Genomic DNA, 19,689 nt, shown 5'->3' on the forward strand with positions numbered 1-19,689 from the left:
TCCCTTTGTTACAACAGGAGTTAAGAATGGCACATATGATCCCCTCTCTGGGCAGAACAGGAAGGGATTGTTTTTATTTTAAGTGTATGACTGCTTGCATGTTTGAATGAGCACCACATTTAGGCCTGGTGCCCTCGGAGACAAGAGATCATCAAATCCCCTGGGACTGGGGACACAGGAGGTTGTGAGCTGCCATATGGGTGCTGAGACCCAAACTCTGATCCTTTAAAAGTGTGGTCAGGGCTCTTAACTGATCCATCTGCCCAGTACCCTAAAATCTATGTTGATTACAGTAAGTTAGAAAACATAACTGGGAAGGGCTAGCACCCAAATGTTTGAGTTCACTATGCTCACAAGTGTCAGGTGGGACTCAGTGACTGCCCTGGCCTCTGCTCAGTCCCCAGAAGTTGAAAGTGAATAAAAAAACAAGGAATGTGTTAAAAACAGGGGAAATTGGAAGCTAGAGTGAGTCAAATCTTGATCTTGTCTGGACCACCTAGAAGTGCACCCCACAGAAACCTGCTTCTAAGTCATGTGTCAATCAATCCCACCTTAACTGGCCTTTCAGTTCTTGTCTGTATCTTCTTTTGCTCAATGTGGTATTTCTCCTGTTCTTCCTGTCTACAGTGATGATACAAAGCTCCACATCCACCTAGCCCAGCAGGACACCAGTACCAACTAAACAGCAGGCCCTTTCTCTCTCTAGCATCAGAGGACTTGCTGTGCTTTTCAGTAGACCTAGTTTTTCTCACCAGAGAACCAGAGTAAGATAACTAGGGACACCCCCACCCCTTTTAGGCTTATATTGGATAAAGAGTGGGGGAAGGCCTTTATCATCAAAAGGAAGAATTGAGGTGTAAATGATTTTCCTTTCTTAGGTAGCTCAGAGGAACATCCTCTATGTCCTGAAAATCTGAAAGAAGGAAAATTAAGCAATTTTATTTTCTTTTCAGTATTTTAACTTTTTGTTTGTTTGTTTGTTTTTGGTTTTGGTTTTTCAAGACAGGGTTTCTCAGTAGCTTTGGAGCCTGTCCTGAAACTCGCTTTGCAGACCAGGCTGGCCTCGAACTTACAGAGATCCTCCTGGCTCTGCCTCTGAGTGCTGGGATTAAAGGCGAGCGCCACCACTGACCGGCTTTAACTTTTCTTATAAGGCAAATATGTCAAGCTTGTGAAAAAGAGCCATCTCCATAATTGTTCCATTAACTAGCTTATATTTATTGATCATGAACAATTTATTTAATCCTTGCAACAACCTATTTTATAAAACAGGTTCTACTTATTCACTGACAAGTATACATTGTACCATTATTATGTGTTATTAAATATCAGGGACCTGTGCTAGGAGCTGGGGGCATGAGAGTCAACAAAAATTGCAATCTTTCTTTTTTGAGACAGGGTCTCACTGTGTAGCTCTGACTATCCTGAACTCACTGTGTAGACCAGGCTGTCCGGGAACTCACAGAGATTCACCGTACCTCAACCTCCCTAGTGCTGGGATTAAAGGCGTGAACCACCACATCTGGCAACAATGTTTCTGCCTTAACAGAATTTGCAGTCCGGTCGGGGAGACTGCAACCGTAGAGCACTAAGACAGATGTTGCACAGAACCAGACAGATGCTGCACAGAACCAGACAGATGCTGCACAGAACCAGACAGATGCTGCACAGAACCAGACAGATGCTGCACAGAACCAGACAGATGCTGCACAGGGGAGGTCAACGTCATTTCCACAGCGAATGAAGTTTGAAATAAACTCTTAACAAAGCATTTTTACCAGCTAGCCAAAGAATAGGCAGATGGGTGGAGCCAAGTTCAGGACAGGAAGACTGGCAGGTAGGAGGGAAGGTCAATTCTGTGCCAGGTCTGGGGCTCCCAGAGCCGGAGTCCATTACCATTTCTATCTGTCCTGACGGGCCTAGCCCCCATCACAAAAGCTGAAAATCCACGGCTGGCAAGCAGGAAGAAAAACTAGAGAAATGGTGAGGTGTGTGATTTACCAAGAGAAACTAACAGGCAACTTTAAAGACCAGGCTCTGCCCTACAGCTGCCGGAGGATCTCCCCTGGACATTTAGAACAAAACACCTGCTTCACAAAGGCGCATCTCCTTACACCCAATCCCGACTGCTGATAGAACCAGAAGCAATTGGAGTAACCACGAGAAAGCCCGCACGGCGGCTGCGTACGCCCCGCTCCGGAAGCGGAAGTACACGCGAGGTCAGGTGTGTTCCCAAGATGGCGGCCCTCAGGGCTCTGGTGTCCGGCTTCGGGCGGCAGCTCCAAGGGTTCCTGGCAGGCCCCGCCGCGACCGGCCGGTTATGGCTTCCGGCTCGTGGGTTGAGAGAAGGTGAGTCTCAGGAGCCAGCGACCTCTAGAACTTGAGAACAGCCATAAAACAGACTTCCGCGAACCCCGGGGTGCCGCTCCCTCGGCACGATTCTGAGACGTCGGAGGTGCGGTCCTCCGCGGGACGCTTAAAAGCCCTGTCGGACCCTGGCGCTGTTGCTTCACTTCCCGCTTCTTAGTGTCTTCCGGAAGTTAAGGAGGATTGAGAGAAAGGCCTGGTCGTTTAGAGATCAAAGACGAGTATCTCAGAGTTCAGAAAAGCTATGAAGGGCTGAATGCTAATTCTCATTTTCCAAATCGCCCTCACCTTGATTAAAGCATGCCCCAAAGCGTCTCTTTTCATTCTCTCTTCTGAAAATGTGACTAGGTGGTGGCTTTTTTTTTTTTTTTTTTTTTTTTTTTGTCTAGGCTACTAATCTGAGAGGCAGCCAAGGTGCAAAGGCAGCCGAACAACTAAGAAGCGAGTGGTTAATGTTAGTTCTGCATTTCACTAATATTAAATCTAGAAAAGTAACCCGATTCTAGCATCAACTGAAAGGTTACTGAAGGCCAAATGCTGTGAGTCAAGCTGTGAAAGGGTTGTAAAAGGAGAAAGCCTCTCTGTGAAGCTTGGGTTCTGATGAGATGTGTATACATCCCCCAATAAATGAAAGTCATCCATCTGCACGAGAAAGTACAGGAAGATTCTGTTACCGGAAATAACAAAGGCAGTTGGAAGTTCTCATAAAGAAGATGCTTCTTGAGCAGGCTCCTAAGGGGATATAGTCTGCGGTGTTCTGTGGGAAGCAGGAATGGATGCTAGAGAAATAATTGAGTAAAGGGGCTTGTTTTTAAAATTCCAGCACAGTGTTGGCCAGGCAGTGAATATCGTCAAAGTTGAGAAGTAACCAACTGGAAAGAGTAATCAGTTTGTTGGAGGGGGAAAAAAAAAAGGAAAAAAGAGCCATAGAATCAAAGAAGAGGCCTCAGCCTCCCCAGTTATGTGATTAACAGGCATAAACCATTATGCACAACTTAGAAGAGGTCTCTTTAGTTTCAAACAGTAATTTCATTAAGAGTGGCAGATAAGGGCCTGGTGGTGGTATCGAAAACCTTAATCCCAGCACTCGGGAGGCAGAGGGAGGCAGATCACTGAGTTCAAGGCCAGCCTGGTCTAGAGAGAGAGTTCCCGGACAGCCAGAATTACACAGAGAAACCCTGTCTCGGAAAAACAAGAAAAAACAAAAAAAAACTTTTTTTTTTTAATTTTTGAGACAGAGTCTCACTATACTGCCTTAGCTGACCTGGAACTTGTTGTGTAAAGCAGGCTGCCCTTAAACTCACAGAAATCCACCTGCCTCTGTCTCCTGAGTGTGGACTTGGAGGCATGTGCCACCATACAGTTCTTTACTGTGTGTGATTTTTTTTTTTTTTACTACAGTTATGTAGTTTTATCTTTGAAAAGATAAAAAGAAATCAAGAGGGTGTCTTGTATGATTTGTAGTTTGTATGTTATGGGTCGGGTTTTTTTTTTTTTCTTTTTTTTTTCTTTGATAGGTAGTTTCTTGTATGATTAGTTTTAAAATATTTGAAATTTTTGAGATTTCACATAAGAAACTTGTTGTTTCAGACAAAGTTTTGCTAATTAGCCTTGGATGGCCTTTAACTTTCTAGGTAGACCATGCTGGCCTTGAACATCTGGCAGTCTCCCTGCCTCTGCCTCCCAAGGACTGGTATTACAGTCATGCACCACCACACCTAGCAAGAACTGTTTTTAACTCGAGAGTCTGTGGATGATGAATTAAATAACCATTGTTTGGTCCTCTCTACAAATACCTGGATGGTAACTCTCCTGTCTATTTGCCACTGTTTAGACAACCTGCTCTCTAGGCTAAAAATTCAATTGATGTGCTTTTATGTGAAAGCCCTGTCATGTTTTATAGTCTTTGGAATCACCCATCTCTAAACCTTTAAGTGAACCTGTGGTATTCTGCCTTTTGGTATGGCATATACAGCTGATTTTCATTAGCATCCTTGACATGCAAATATCATTGTACATGTAAAATTTAAAGTTGTGGCAAACAAGCTGATTCTCCTGCTGATAATATTCAAGCATATTGCTTTTCAAAGATAAAGCTACATAACTGTAGCAAGAATTCATGAGGCTTAGAATCCAGAAGAGACTCCTGAGGACCGAGTACCAGCATCATTGCTATAAACTTTCAGTCTAAGCCTTTAGTTTCTCAGTGTGGTCATTTGTTCCCTTTCTCCCACCCCCAAAACATTAGCAATGTCTAGAAACCTTTTTGGTTGTCAATGATTAGTACCAGCCTCTGGTGAGTGGCTAGGAATACCTTTAAATGTCCTACAACACACATGGCAGCTCCACGACAAAGAACCAACTGGCCCAAAATGTCAGTAGTGCTGATGCTGAGACAGCCTGGTCTAAAGTTTGACATGGGGTAGGGGTGAGGGTGGACAGGCAGGGGCAGGTGGGTCTCTGAATTCTTTTTTTGTTTGTTTGTTTTGGTTTTGGTTTTTTCAAGACAGGGTTTCTCTGTGTAGTTTTGGTGCCTGTCCTGGATCTCAGTCTGTAGACCAGGCTCGCCTTGAACTCACAGAGATCCACCTGGCTCTGCCTCCCGAGTGCTGGGATTAAAGGCGTGCGCCTCCACCGCCCAGCTCTCTGTGAATTCTAAGGTCAGCCTGGTCTACTTAGAGAGTTCCAGGCCATCTGGAGCTACATATTGAAACCTTGTCTCTGAAATTCTGTGGGGGGGGGGGGGGAGATGATTGGCAGGTACATACAAGCCCAGAGTGAGTGAGTTAAGGAAAAAGCAAGACTGGAGGGGACAAATGAGGAAACTGGTTTACTAATACTAAGTGCTTTCTTCCAGGAATATGCTAGATTTTCCATAAAACGTCTCCTCAGTCTTCCCTAAAGGTAGATATTAGCCGTCTTTATTTTGATGGCTGGGGGAATCCAGTTCTAAAGATTCAGTAGCTGACTTGACATCAGCTATAAATAGTAAGTAGTATAGTTGAAAGCAGAGGCAACGCTCTTCTGTCTCCAGTGTCACACAGCCCTGGCACTCCATGGCAGGTCCCCTCTTTTGTCCTCTCCCTTTCTGAAAGGTTCTTACCAGTTAACTTGCCAAAGAACGTCCAGTGATTTCATCAATGGCACAGTCAGATTTAGCAAGGATGGTGTTAGAAACTTCCTGCCTGACCACCCTTGTGAAGGAGATGCCTTCGTGACAAGAAGCCGTGAATTAACAGCCGTGACCTTGAGGCAGAATATATTGAAATGATGCAAGACCAGAGGGAATTGGTCTCTTTCAGGAAGCTAAGAGAGGCCATCTGATACGTGAGCAATTCTTTAGCAGAGAGCTTTGAGAGGAAGTTGGGCTTTTTAAGATTTAGTGCCCTACTAATGGGGAAAGTTGGTAAGCAGCAGTGAGGCTCCGAAGCCCAGGACAGAGGGACATTCCATCCAGAATTCCAGGGCAGAGAACCCGGAGGCAGCTGGAGACCCAGAACCTTGAGTGATGAAAGGTGAACTGAAGGAGATGGTGCTTGAGACGCAGGCAGCGACCGGAAGCACGAGCACTCCGTTGTGCCTGCTGGGGCAGAGGGCTGCCTCCATCTTAGTTTGCACGGCTCTGTGAGGCCTTGGCTTCTGGCTGCTCACTGCTGCAGCCCCGCAGCCCCGCAGCCCCGCAGCCTCCACCTTCCCTCACGGCATCCTTTACTAAACAGCTGAGTCTGTCAGCCCCAGTGCGCTGTGTCTGCCTGTGTTCACGTGTCCATCAGGGCTTCTGCGCCCATTACAGTCTCACCACATGGCTGCTTGCTCCAGGCTGTTGTAATTCAGTTATCTTGGACTCCATCCTAGGAGTATTTCCTGAAGTACTCAGAGGACCTCTTTATGAGACATGGGCTTTATTATGGTGAAGTTCCCATACTTGCTTTCCTTCCCTCCACCAGGGCAAAGACTGTGCCTTCCTCTTCTGCTGTTCCTCTGCCCAGGAGGGAGAGCGAGGCTGCTGCCCGCTTCCTGATTCTCAGTGAACGTACTGCCTCACTGAGAAGATCATTCCATGTGTGTGAGGGGTGCCTGTCTTGAGAGGTTGCAGCCTTAGTTCTCCTTAGAAAGCGGTGTCATGCCTGGTGGTGACTTCACGCTGACATGTCCTAAGTAAGTTTTCTGTTGGTGCCTGAACCTTAGTCCAGCTTTTTACCCACCTCTTCTCTTGAATGGAGAGGGGGCCTGGGACAAATGGATCTCAGGTTTTGTTTGGGTTTGCCATGTTTTTCTATGCACACTGAAAGTCAATACTCTTTGATTCCTATCTCCTCTTTCCAGTGGCTTAAATCTGCTGAGGGTCTCTCCGGCCGCAGCCGGCCTTCCCCTGCACTGACTCCCTGCCCTGACCAGTCTGTGTCTCCTGTGAGTTCCTTGGGTCCTTCCTCTGGTTTGACAGATTGTCTCTCTTAGATAAGCATCTGCCTATTGTTTTACCCACAGCTTCTAGAAAGACACTCACTGGCTCGAGGTTGCTGTGGGAGAGCTTGTGAACAGTGGAGCTTGCCATGGGCTTTGATCTCTTTTCCAGGGGCCAGTGAGATGACTTCAGGGTTTGGGGCTTTGCCGAGAGTGATGTGTGTTTTGTTAGACTTGTTTACCTCATGGTTAGGGCCCAAGAGCCTGGACCAAGAAGGAAACCACATGTTTATGCTCTTTGTGTTGCAGGCCATTGTCCTGGTACTGACTCCGTGGTAGAGAATGTGTCTGCTTTTGTTTCCTGCCACTTCTCAGAAACTGACCCCCACCTGTTGCTGCCCCCACTTGGCTACCCTCTGGCCCTCCCCAGTGTTTTGTGTAGTAGCAAGCTTTCTAGGGTAGCTGGGGTCTCCCGGGCTGGAGACCTGCCCTCCTGCTCTCCTTGGTCCCCTGTGTGGGCCATTCTGCAGTGGACACCATGGTGGCCTTCCCTCTGCAGCTGTGCTGGCTTCTAGGCCGACAACCAGGTTGAGTCTTACCCACATCCCGTTCATGGGTTGGTCTCCGTTCTGGACAAGTAGAACCGTGTGTGAGGTGACGCAGTTTCTTCTACACGAGGAACCTAGTTTGTTCTGATTAGTGGCTGCAGTGTTCTCCAAAGAAAGCCTCTGGGTTTTTCTGGTCATTGCCTCACTGTGTGCGTCTGGAGTTGGACAGAGAGGGCTCTCAGCTTGGTTGTTTTGGAGTAATGATTCTTTATGAATGGTTTGCCCAGAAAACAAGTGAGGACTCATTCCAGGCAGCCTGTGTTCAATTAGGTGTCGGTCACAGAGCTCAGTGGTCACAGATGCTGACATGGGCTCTGGTTGGGTTAGCATTGCCTTTTTTCCTTAGGCCCTTCTCTTTTTATTGTTTATATTATGTTTTTGCAGAAGCAGTATATGTTTATTTTAGAAAATATGGTACGCAAAAAAAAAAAAAAGAAGAAGAAGAAGAAGAAAGAAAGGAAAGAAACACAAGTATACCCCCTTCCACCTCTGAGGAAAAGCCAGGTCTCTAACACATACCCTACAGCTGACTGTGAGCCTCCTGAAACCTATGGCCAATTGTGTATTTGCAGGTAGATATTTTCCTCAGGGAGAGATCTTCAGCTCCCACTGAATTCTCGAAGTCAGGGACCTTAGGTGCTTTTCTAATCTATATTACTTCTTGAGTTAGCCAGAGCTAAGTAAAACTGAACTGTGGTAGCCAAAGCACTGTTTAAATGGGCTTTTAGTATCTGGAGAGACAGTTTGCAGACTCTGTGGACTCAAGCTCCCTATTGTAGCAGTTAAAAGGAGACAGTGATGTTATTTCACTCCTTAAACATAGCCTTTACTGAGCATTTGCTGTGTACCAGCTCCTTGCTAGCTGCGGCTCTCTCTTTCTAAACAGTCAGGAGCACGGGAGGCTCTCCGAGACCAGTTGCTGTGTGTGAGCTGGCGGCGGCTTCAGGTGCCATCGGCCTTGTCGTCGTTCAGTGTCCTAGTTAGGTGACAGATGTATGCAGCTCATGGGCTCGCCTCCACTTCTCTCCTGTCCATCTCAAGCATCAGTAGGTCCTGGGTTGCCCTCAGTATAGACTACCAGTGTTCCCTAAAGCCCTGCTGAGCCTGATGTCTCCAGGCTCCTGATTGCTACCGCTTCCGTCCCTTTCTCTGGTGATAACTGAACATAAGCCTTCAGGGAGATGAAGAGACTGTTTCCCTCACGGCCAGTGCCATGCAGTCTTGACACGGGAGTCTCAGGATACGTTTTGGGATTGGATTTGTCTCATTGAAAAGCCCCCACCGGAACGCAGACAGTGCTGTGTTTTAGATTGCAAACCCTTCCCAGTCAGAAACCACTTTGGTCTGATTCCCTCTGTGAAGGGACATGTGTAAGGGCTACCTCTGATCCCTTCAGGCCTGCTGCTCTGAAAGCTTTTGGATATTTTTGCCACACAGGACAGGATCTGGTCCCTCTTTGCTTAAAGTCTTTGAAACAGAGTCTTACTTTATATTATAGCCCAGGCTGGCCTCAAACGCATGGCAGTTTTCCTGCCACAGCTATTCAGTTTGCCAGTTCTTCTAGACAGAATCAAAGTGAGTCTCAGCTTCAAAAGGCAAAAACCCAGCATGGAGCCCCTTCATCCCAGAGAGATGCTGCAGCCTGAGCACCTCAGGCTAGCCCACAGCCAGCCTCAAGGGCATGCAGCCTTGGCCCTTGGGGGTGAACTTTGCCCGCTTTCTGTCCCAGGCAGGGACCGTGAGAGAGTGCAGACTGAAGGCTCCTCTCCTCTGCCTGTGTAGAACTTGAGCTGTTATTTGAAACTCCCTGTTCCTTATTAAATGGCTGACCTAATTTTTCCCTTTATCTCTAGTGGTGGAGATCCAAGAAGGGAAGACGACTATAGTAAGTATCGCTGCTGCGCTGGCCACTCACGACCTCCTCAACGCTCGCTCGGAGCCGCCTGGCTGCTCCTCTGAGGGAGGGAGAGAGGCCCAATCTGGACTCCTGGCTCCGGGATCTGCTCCCTCTGAGACCATAAATCCTCAAGTCTACTATTTTTCGGGCTGTGTGCCGTAGTGTGGTTAATCAAGAACAGTCACTGTGCCTGTACTGAGGTATCTGTTACTTGATTAAAGTGACCTTTTGTATGACAAAGTCCCAGAGGCTTTTGCTAATATGTTCTCTGGCAGGTGATAAATCATTTTCCCAAAGGGGAAACTAAGGCAGCCTTGCAGGCCTACAGAACCAGAGTTAGTTGGCCCAGAGCCAGGGCCTGGACATCTGATCCTTACTTTCTGTCTGTAAAGAGTACCCTTAAGTGATGCGTTAAGAGATGATAGTCCCTAGGCCCTAACCACACTAGCTGGCACCCTGGCTTGTCTCCTGGTAAGAAAACTGGAATGATTCTTCCACCCATGCCCCCCTTTCCCTCACTGGGCCCATCTTGCCTCCCTTGGGGAGTCAGTCATGGGGCCTAGATTATCCCATAATCCTTAAAAGACAACCTTGTTTTCACATGGTCTTCTATGCCTCCGAGGAATTCTCAGCCACCTTGCAGAGCTCCCAGAAGGCTCAGGAACTTCCATGTCAACCAGGGGCTTAACCTCTTTGGCAGTCAGCCAAGTATAGGCCTCCGCAAGGCAGTCTTATCCCCAGGAGAAATCCAATCATTCTTCTCCCAGAATACCTCCTTGTCCTTTCCACTGGTTAGCTTCTACCTAATTCTTACTTTTTAGGGTACTCCATCGCCTTTGGGCATCTCTCCAGTTTTCTGATTAAAACCTAAAACAATCTGGGCATGATTGTGCATATCTGTAATCCCAGTACTTGAAGAATCAGGAGTTCAAGGCCATCGTCAGCTATACAGTGAGCAAGCCTGGGCTACACGAGACCTTGTCTCAAATGACAAAAGGCATTCACCCTATAAACTCTGTGCTGGAGAAAAGGGTGACATCAAACTTTTTTATTTTTGTTTTTTGAGACAAGGTTTCTCTGTGTAATCCTGACTGTCCTGAAACTCACTTTGTAGCCCAGGCTGGCCTTAAACTCACAGAGATCTGCCTGCCTCTGCCTCCCGAGTGCTAGAAGGCATGCACCATAGCCAGCCTGACATCAGACTTTTGAAGTGGCATCTTGCTTCCACTTTTCTGGGTACAGAGTGCTCAGTGCTGAAGAGAGTCCCCCACCCACTGCATCTCCTGCTGATGCCGCTGTTGTCCTGGGTCCAGCCTTTTTTCTAGCTCATCAGAATGCCATTATTCTTCTGTTGGCTGTTTCCACTTTCCCTTGAAGACTGTGGCAGACCATGCCTGGCTGTCATCTGCCACTTCAGACTTCAGAACCAGCTAGTTCACCACCAATAGCAGCATCTCTAAGAGAAGCTAATGTGTTAGATATTCAGAGTCACAGGCTTGCTTCCCAGCTGATGATGCTGTCACAGCTGACTTTTAAGTGTAAAGAGGGTTTTTCATGTGAGGCATGGATCTGCTGTCCTGAAACTATAGAGGGAACGTGGAGACACTGCAGCTCTGTCAGGTGCTGCTGTGACTGACTGTGGGTGTATGTTCTCCAAAATCAGATCTGACGCCTGCCGCACTAAGTTGTGGGAGTTAGAGGAATTGGTCCATGCAAACCATTCTTAGCACAGACCCAGCCAAATAACAGTGAGCCAATGAATGTTGCTCTCTCCTGGGGCCCTGGGGGCCTCCCATGCACCTGCAGATTTTCCCTGGCCCTCAGCTTCTCTCTGACGTGTTTGGGGTTGCCATGGTAGAAGTGGGGGTTGGGTAGTGGTGCCTGACATAACTGAGCAGAACTTGTAGCCTTTCCCAGTCCAGGCGACAGGGTTACTTTTGTTCCTGTGCCTCTCAAATCCATCCCAGCCATGCTCTTAGGCTCAGTCTCAGCGAGGCTTGCTAAACTCCCTCTGCAATTGGAGCTGACTCCCAGATCATTGCTTTAGTACACTTATCCATTCCAAGGCTGGGTCACAGGGTACAGCCATGATGGGAAGGTCATGTCACACGTGGCCTCTGCAGGGTATTTGAAAGGTGTTATTCAAAATGACAGAAGGAAAGCAAGCTGTAATCCCAGAACTCGGGCAGCAAAGGCAAGAGGTTCACTGCAAGTGTGAGGCAGCCTGGTCCCTAGAACACAGTCCAAGCCAGCTAAGTCTGCCGCGTGGACCCTGGTTTGATTTAGAGGAGGGCGTGTATTGTGTTCATCGGCCCATGTTCTCTGTGCGTTTGCAGAGGAAGAGCAGCAGCAGACACCCGCTTGTCTGGCTGTTCCTAGGGTTTCTCAGCTGCAGCACTGGCTGGAGCTCTTTGTTGTGAGGGCTCCCCTGTGCATCCTTGCTAGATGCCCATCATACCCCTTCCCCCAATTGTCCAATCAGAAATGTCCCCAGACATGGCCAGATGGGGAAAATATCCCTCTGGTTGGAACCTGCTAGCATAGATATGGCTCTGGTCTATAAAGTTGGAAATAGTGCTGTCTGCAGATAAAGTGTAGAGTGGGTGGAAGCTATGGATAGCGCATCTCTATGCCATTTGGAACTTCTTTACATGTGTGTGTCTAGTCGTCTGAATGTGTACATATGCATGCAGGTACCCTTGGAAGCCAGGAGAGGGCATCCGATTCCCCTGGAAACTGAAGCCCAGTCCTCTACGAGAGCAGCCATACTCTTCGCTGCTGGGCCATCTTTCCAGCCCCATTTGGAACTTTTTAACATGTGCACGTGTAAACCTTCCCAGAGTCAGGGAGGAAGCCTAGGGTTCAGGTATTTTATTGTGGTTTGCTGAGTTGATAGGGCAAACCCTCTAGTTCAGCAGTTCTCAAACTGTGAGTCACAATCCCCAGAGACCATGGGAAAACACATATTTATATTCATAGCAGTAGCAAAATTAGTTATGAAGTAACAACGAAAATCATTTTCTGGTTGGGGGTCACCACAACATGAAGAACTGTATTAAAGGGTCTCAGTGTTAGGAAGGGTGAGAACCACTACTCTAGTTACCAATTTGTATGTCAGTCTGATGTCATCATTGTTGTTTGTCTAGTTTTTGAGGCAAGAGTCTTACATATAACCCCTGCTGGCCTAGAACTTAAAACTGCATAGCCCAGGCTAGCCTTGAACTTCTAGTTTTCCTGCCTCTGCCACCCACTGCTGGGATTACAGGATGTATGGTCTGTTTGCCAAACCACTTGCCTGTGGCCAAGACCCAAGGCCAAGCTACAGAAAATCTCCATCATACAAGCAGACCTGTTAGTTGCTGCCGTGAGACCCCCAGAAGTAAGCTTTGGCTGGCGTTCATGCAGGGTGTGGTCACAGTTAGACCTGCATGTCTGACCCAGGCTCTCACACTGGCTTTTTTTTTCCCTCCTCCTTAGATTGAAGGCCGAATCACAGAAACTCCCAAGGCAACTCCAAATCCCCCTAACCCCTCAGGCCAGTGCCCCATCTGCCGCTGGAACCTGAAGCACAAATATAACTATGAGGTGAGTGTGAGTGTAAAGACAGTCACCCTGTGTCCACTGGGGCCAGAGTTCTCTCACCTTGAGCATTATCCTCCTCATGTAGTGACAGCTGCATCTCACATGGCCACCAAAGACAGCGGAGCCTGGTCCAGTGGCTGTCAACCCTGACTGTGTGTTAGATGCTAAGGAGCTTTGAGAAGACTGGGCTGAGGGTTGGAGAAAAAGCTCAGTGGTTAAGAGCACTGGCTGCTCTTCTAGAGGGGTTCAGCTCCCAGCACCCATATCAAGTTCCAGAGGATCCAGCACCTTCTTCTGGCCTTCACAGGCACTGCATGCACATGGTTTGCGTACATACATGCAGCCAAAATACCTATATGCATAAAACAATCTCAACAAAAATTTAAAGAAAAAAGTATGGGACTGAGAGACAGCTCAGCAGTTAAGAGGATTTGCTGTTCTTGCAACGGACCTTAGTTCAGCTCCTTGCACCTACATAGTAGTTCACAACCACCCATAACTCCAGTGGCCTCATGTCTCCAGAGGATATGGAGTAAGCATGCAGTGCATATGTACACACACAGGCAAACCACTTATGCACATCAATTTTTTTTTTTTTTAAGGTAAATCATTGCTTCTACAACTCAGCCTCAAACAGACCCACTCAACTTGGGCATTTTTAAAGTTCTTACAGGCTGTGGAGCAGGAAGCCACTGAGTTCATGACCTGGTACAGAAGGGCAGGGGTAGTTCTCACCAGGCTGGAATCGGGTCTGGATTTGACTCTCCTCTCCCCTAGGTAATGAGGTGGTTCACAGTGGGATCTGCAGACACGTTTTAGTCTCCACAGTGCAGCTCCAGACCACCCAATTGCTGTACCTTTTCCAGAGCAGCTGCTTCTGGGAAAGGAGATGATCTCGAACATAGCCAGCAGCAGGCAGCGTCAGTGTGGGGCCTGCTCCAGGAGGCCAGGGCCTGAGCAGTCACGGGCTTTTTTAACTCACTTTGTTTGGTTGGTTTTTCAAGACAGGGTTTCTCTGTGTAGCCCTGGATGTCCTGGAACTCACTCTGTAGACCAGGCTGGCCTTGAACTCAGAGATCCTCTTGCCTCTGCCTCCTGAGTGCTGGGATTAAAGGTGTGTGCCACCACCGCCCAGCATCACTTAATCTTTTTTTTTTTTTTGGAGCAACGTGTGTATATGTGAAGGAACAGATACCACGGCATACACATGGAGATCAGCTTTCTCCTTCCTGCATGTGGATCCTGGGGCTCAATCTCAGATAGTCAGGCATAGCAAATACCTTTTTTTTTTTTTTTTTTTTTTGGTTTTTTGAGACAGGGTTTCTCTGTGCAGCTTTGTGCCTTTCCTGGGACTCACTTGGTAGCCCAGACTGGCCTTGAACTCACAGAGATCCGCCTGGCTCTGCCTCCCGAGTGCTGGGATTAAAGGCGTGCGCCACCACCGCCTGGCAAGCAAATACCTTTACTGGCGGAGCCATCTTACTGACCCTTAGATTTCTAATTAACCCCATGAAGTAGGGACTTTATCCTTCCTTTGCAGTGAGGGAATCTTGGGCATGGAGAAGTTAATAATCTTGCTGCAATCCTCCCGCACTAAGTATCAGCCAGCATCCAGATCCGAGAAGCCAGGCAGAGCCCATGTGCTACCTGCTACCCTGCAGAGAAGACAGGACCCAGCCTGGATACCACACTTGTTCTTCAGAGCGCTCACTGTGACAGGAGCACTCTGGGGGTTTCAGGTGATCCGGGCTCTGGGCCAGTTTGACCTGGGTGTTATCCTGGTTCCCCTCTGAGGCACAGGTTGGCTAAGGGTAGAGATCCTGGTCAGATGATAAGTGCTGGAAGATCTGAACAGAGTGACCCAGCTAATCTCCTGGGCTGGGAACCTTGGCTTTAGTCCACCCCCGGGCATAGGGGCAGGGCAGGGCTCTGCCCTGGGTCCTCTGAAAAGAAGTGCCTAGAGTACAGCAGAAGGCTGAGTCCAGAGCTTCCTGTCTCATGTCAGTGAATAGACGGGCATGCTCGTAATCCCAGCTGCAGGGAGGGAGGCAAGCCCCACACCTGCCCAGCCACTCAGGGCAGTGTCCTGCTGGCCATTTCCAGGAAGTTGATTTGGCTGTTTTTCCAGGAGAAGAAATCTAGTCCTCTCCAAGGTAAAGGCTAAAGTTGTTTTTCCTTTTTCCTCTTTCCGCTTGGAGCACTGTTGGCCCAGCTGTGAGCCGCTGGCTCGGCAGCCTGCAGTGAAAGGTGCTGAGGATCTGAGCCAGCAGCACCTTAGCTGTGGATTAGTCCAAGTCTGTTACCTGCTTCTGCAGAGTGCTGGGCTGGGAGTTTGGGGCCTGGGGTTCCCGGGAGCTGTCCAGTGATTAAAACAATTGCAGTCATACAGCAAGACAGCAGTTTAGTAAACGGACACAGGCTGGCGTTGGGCCCTGGTAGGGACAAGTGTTACTTAACCCTTTGAGCCACTTATGGTGGGGGAGAGAGTTCCTTACCAGTTTGTCCTTTTTGCTAGACTTAATCCCACACAGCTTGTTAGGTGTGTGACAGGAGGCCCAAGGACCCATTCCCATCTGGACTTATGAAATATGGACTGAACTTCACAGCCTGGTTCCTTCCTTTCAGCTCGGTGCCTGCCTAGCGCCTGAGCAGAACAGCAGGTGGAGCAGCTGTCTGTATGCCCTTCACGTGGGCCACCTAGAGTCTGCGGCTGAGGTGGAACAGGTGTTGCCTGTCATGGAAATGCTTTACATGTCCTATCCCAGCAGATGAGAACGACCAGTGACCACTGGACACTTTTTTTTTCCGGTTGTTTGGTTGGTTTTTTTTATTTTTTGTTTGTTTTTGTGTTTTGTTTTGTTTTGTTTTTGAGACAGGGTTTCTCTGTGTAACACCTCTGGCTACCCTAGAATTCGTTCTGTAGACCAGGCTGACCTCGAACTCAGAGATCCACCTGCCTCCCGAGTGCTGGGATTAAAGACGTGTGCTGCAACTCCCTGGCAGACACCAGACTTTACTGCTAAGAAGGGCTGATGGTGAAATGCTTACTAGAGCATTTCTGGTCTCACCTAATGTGTCAGAAGACTTTTGGGGAGCTGCTGGGAGCCCTTTGCTTGGCAATGGGGAATCGAAAAGTCCTAATGAGTTGTCCTGCTGGGGCCCCGCAGAGCCCACAGTCCTGGTTCCCAGCATACAAGGAAACCCAGCTGACCTACATTCCAGTTTCTGGTTTTCACCAGGATGTGCTGCTCCTCAGTCAGTTCATCCGGCCTCATGGAGGCATGCTGCCCCGGAGGGTCACAGGCTTGTGCACGGAAGAACACCGAAAGATCGAGGAGTGTGTAAAGATGGCTCACCGAGCAGGTCAGAGTGCCCAGGGCTAAGAGGGTGGTGGGACTGCAGGCCCCTCAGCCCAGCCAGCTGTCACAGCCGGAGAGAGGCGATAAGAAGAATACTGACTGTCTGTCCCCCACCCCCACCGTGTCCCCCTGCTCCCCACTCCCATGGTCTTTACCCCTGGCCCTTTCAGAACTGTGGAGACAGACTGACTATATGTTCTTCCACTCAGGTTTGTTCCCAGATCACAGGCCACGGCTTCCAGAAGGGTCCTTACCAAAGAATAAACCCAAGCTCAACCGGTAAGGAAACATGAGCACAACTGACCCAAGCACTCTAAGCCCGTGGATCTCACCGCATCCAGAGAGCTTGTCCCATGGCTCTTACAGCAGCCCATCTTTCCCACCGTGGCTGTACCGTATGCCATCTGCCACCTCCCTCCCTGGCCCATGTCTCCTCTTTTCTGTCTTCGAGGGCCTTGACACAGTTGGGCATTAGAATGTTTTCCTGTTGATGACATCACACCGCATTGCTGTGGGGATGTTGGAGCGCTGCTGCAGACCTGCAGTATCCCAGCTCTCTCCAGCACTGCGGTATTAAAGGGCAGAGCAAGCCTTCGCTGTGGGGACTGTCTGGGTAGGACCACTGTACACGGCATTGCATCAAGGCAGCCTGCACAGAGGCGCCATCACCACCACTGCTCCCTGGAGTCGTGCGGCTAACAGCCTTCACCACTTCCTTGGCATCCTGAGTTCTCCTGGGCTCTCAGGAGGAAGAGACGTGAGGCAGCCCTGCAGCAGCAGCAGGGTAGGCAGGCCCTCTGGAGTGAGAGCAGAGTCTCACCTAACTTTCAGACAGCTCTCCTGTCACAGGCTCCCTCTCCGTGACGTCACCCTCGCAGGCAATTAGATTGTTGAGAGAAGTGTGTGCAGTTCTTGGGCCCCCCAGCGGCTCCTCCCTCCTCCAGTGTGTCAGACTGCCTCTCCTGATAGTGAGAACCGCATACTCTGCAGGGTGACTGAGGCAGAGCCAGACTCCGAAGTCCCCACAGGTCTTTGCAGAGATCCCTACCAGAACCCAGGTGGATGCTGGGAGGCCAGGTTGCTAGGTGGAGAGTGTGAGGTGGGGTAACGTAGGCTTGCTTCTTTGTGCCTTGCCTCCCCATTCCTAGATGCTGAGCAGAGCTGAACTGGGCTCTCTGCCAGCAGCCCCAAGGAGCAGGGCATGCTCTGGTCTGTTTGGGGGTTGAGCCCACCCCCACCCTGGCTCTTTAGAGACAGCAGCAAGCCTGAGGACACAATCCATCCTGCCCTCGGGCCTTTGAAGCTAGGCCAGGCTCCCTCCCTTACATCCGGTGTCCTTTAGTGTGACACAGGATTGATGATGTGTGGGGGCTCTTGAGTTGCAAAAGGCCATCCCTGGGGGAGGGGACATCCTGGCTCAGGAGGTGCTGATCCCTGTACAAGGGATGCTGGGATTGCACCCAAGGGTCCCTGGTCTGCACTCAAGGGCTTAGGCCCTGCTCACTCCCTTGTGTCCTCAACACCCGGGTGCAACAGTATCTTCTCCAGCAGAGGAGATGGTCTCCTCTTTCCTGCTCTTCTGTGCATGGGGATACAGGCCAGTCCTCCTTGCTCAGAAGAGGTAGAAAGGGAGTGATTTAGGAAAGCCTGAGTTCTGACTAGAGCTGAGGGGTTCACAGAGGGCTGACTGGAGGCCACCCAGCCTACCTGTCAGCTGGCTGCTCCGTATGGCACAGGCATCAGGCCCCAAGCTAGCTGAAGGACCGCTGAGGAGGGCAGTTCTTGAGAGTCTGGTCAGCTGGGGTCTTCTGGAGTCCTGGTGAGCACCCTGTCTCATGGGCCTGCACCCAGCCTCCCTCCCCCCTAGGACTGGGAGAAGCCAGCAAGGGCCAGCTGGTGGTGAGGGAGCCTATGCTGGACCAGCCTGTTGTCCTAGAACCACTGACCATAGAGACAGTAGTACCCCAGCCAACTGGGGACGCCTTGCCTTCACCTCCTGAGCCCCGCACACACCAGGGCTGGACCTCCGGGAGCTTCCCCTCTACATAAGGCTATCAGCCAAAGACCAAGGTCCAGAGGAGCACGGAGGAAAGGCATGCATGAGTCAGCAACCCTTTTTTCAGCCAAAGATTTCAGCCAAAAAAAAAATAGATTTTAATTTCTGCCAGGAATACTAGTTTTTAAATTAAGAAGCTTTTACTTGAGGGTCTCTGGAGGCGGCCAGGGCAGGCCTCAACCTCTCATAGAACACGGGAGGACCCCTGGCCTTTGTGGCTGAACTTTGAGGATAAACGATGGGCCTTTATGGTCAGGAGCCAGGTTTCATTATGAACAGAGTAAACCCCGGTCTCGGTGCTGTGAGCCACTTTTCCCGGAACAATCTGGGCCCAGGCTATCCCCAGAGGAGGCCGGAGGACCATGGGTGGCCGCCATCTCTTCCTACCCTCTCCCACTTACAGGAACCTGCTGGCCTGGGACTGCACCCACTGTGTTCATCCCTTGCTTCCCATCGGGTTGGGTGAGGGTCAGGGTCCTGCACCAGTGTGGTCCCCTGAGGCGTTTCCTGGAGGCTGGGGTGTCTAAAGCAGCCAAGTGGGGAAGGCTGCCGGGTTCCCCGCCAGTCTTTATCCTTCCCTGGGTCAGGCTGGAGAGCTGTTGTCCAAGCGTCCTCTTCCTCGGCCCTCTCCCTGAGTGTGGACGGTCTTAGAAAGGTCAAGGGAGCGGCCTGGGCTGACTGACCCTGGCCACACACTCTAACAACGAGAGTCCGTCCATCCGTTTCCAGAACAGCAGTTTCTCCCAGGAAAATCCTTTGCCCTCTGAGAGGAAGACTGGTGGACGAGATGATGCAGCCGCTAGAGCCTGGCTGGGGACAGTGCCCTGCTGTCCCGTTCCGGCATGCCAACCTCCTTGTGTTCCCTCTACAGCTACCTGACTCGCTGGTCTCCCCGCTCTGTCAAGCCCATCTACAAAAAAGGCCACCGTTGGGACAAGGTGGGTATGGCCGTGGGGTCACCACTCCTGAAAGATAATGTCTGCTACTCCAAAAGGCCTTGGAAGCTGTTTCATTAATGGGAGCCGTGCTGTTGAAGAACCTTCCAGATGATACACTTGCCCCTCCCACCAGAACCACTGCCCTCCACACACAGCATGGGAACTTCGGGACTGACTTCTGTTCCCTGGATCTGCCCAGCCACAGTGTTGGGAGCCAGGGCAGGCAGGAGCTGGATCTCCTGCCCTGTGGTCTTCTGTCTGGCTTGGGCAGGAGTCTGACCCAAAGAAATGTAATAAAGCAGGCTCCCGGCTTCCCTGTGTGGTCACTGCTTGGAAGTGTGCGGCCCGAGGTGGCCTCCAGCGTTTGCCGAGTGTGAAGGTGCTCATCTGAATGGGCCCTGCCTGCCTGGAGTGGGTCCGTGTGCCACACGATAGGCATCACACTCTATCTGGTTGGGGGCCTAGCCCACAAGTGGCT

General features: G+C 49.9%; 1 protein-coding gene across 1 annotated transcript; it reads left to right on the forward strand.

Annotated features, from left to right (window-relative positions):
- The first annotated feature begins 2,213 nt into the window (after positions 1-2,213).
- On the forward strand, positions 2,214-19,522 carry Mrps18a (mitochondrial ribosomal protein S18A). The gene is made up of 6 exons (XM_052745444.1): positions 2,214-2,349; positions 9,233-9,264; positions 12,754-12,861; positions 16,098-16,221; positions 16,427-16,496; positions 19,145-19,522. The coding sequence occupies exons 1-6, from the start codon at positions 2,238-2,240 to the stop codon at positions 19,287-19,289; spliced, it is 591 nt and encodes a 196-aa protein (XP_052601404.1). The 5' UTR covers positions 2,214-2,237; the 3' UTR covers positions 19,290-19,522.
- Positions 19,523-19,689: the final 167 nt, after the last annotated feature.

Source organism: Peromyscus californicus, unplaced genomic scaffold (assembly GCF_007827085.1).
Source record: "Peromyscus californicus insignis strain IS unplaced genomic scaffold, ASM782708v3 Scaffold_19__1_contigs__length_69161282, whole genome shotgun sequence".
NCBI lineage: Eukaryota > Metazoa > Chordata > Mammalia > Rodentia > Cricetidae > Peromyscus > Peromyscus californicus.

Bases quoted from the DNA above. Each gene is read 5' to 3' on its own strand.
- Mrps18a (XM_052745444.1), top strand. From the start codon at position 2,238: ATGGCGGCCCTCAGGGCTCTGGTGTCCGGCTTCGGGCGGCAGCTCCAA. The intron at 9,265-12,753 runs GTAAGTATCGCT...CCTCCTCCTTAG, and splicing joins AAGAAGGGAAGACGACTATA to ATTGAAGGCCGAATCACAGA. The intron at 16,497-19,144 runs GTAAGGAAACAT...TTCCCTCTACAG, and splicing joins AATAAACCCAAGCTCAACCG to CTACCTGACTCGCTGGTCTC.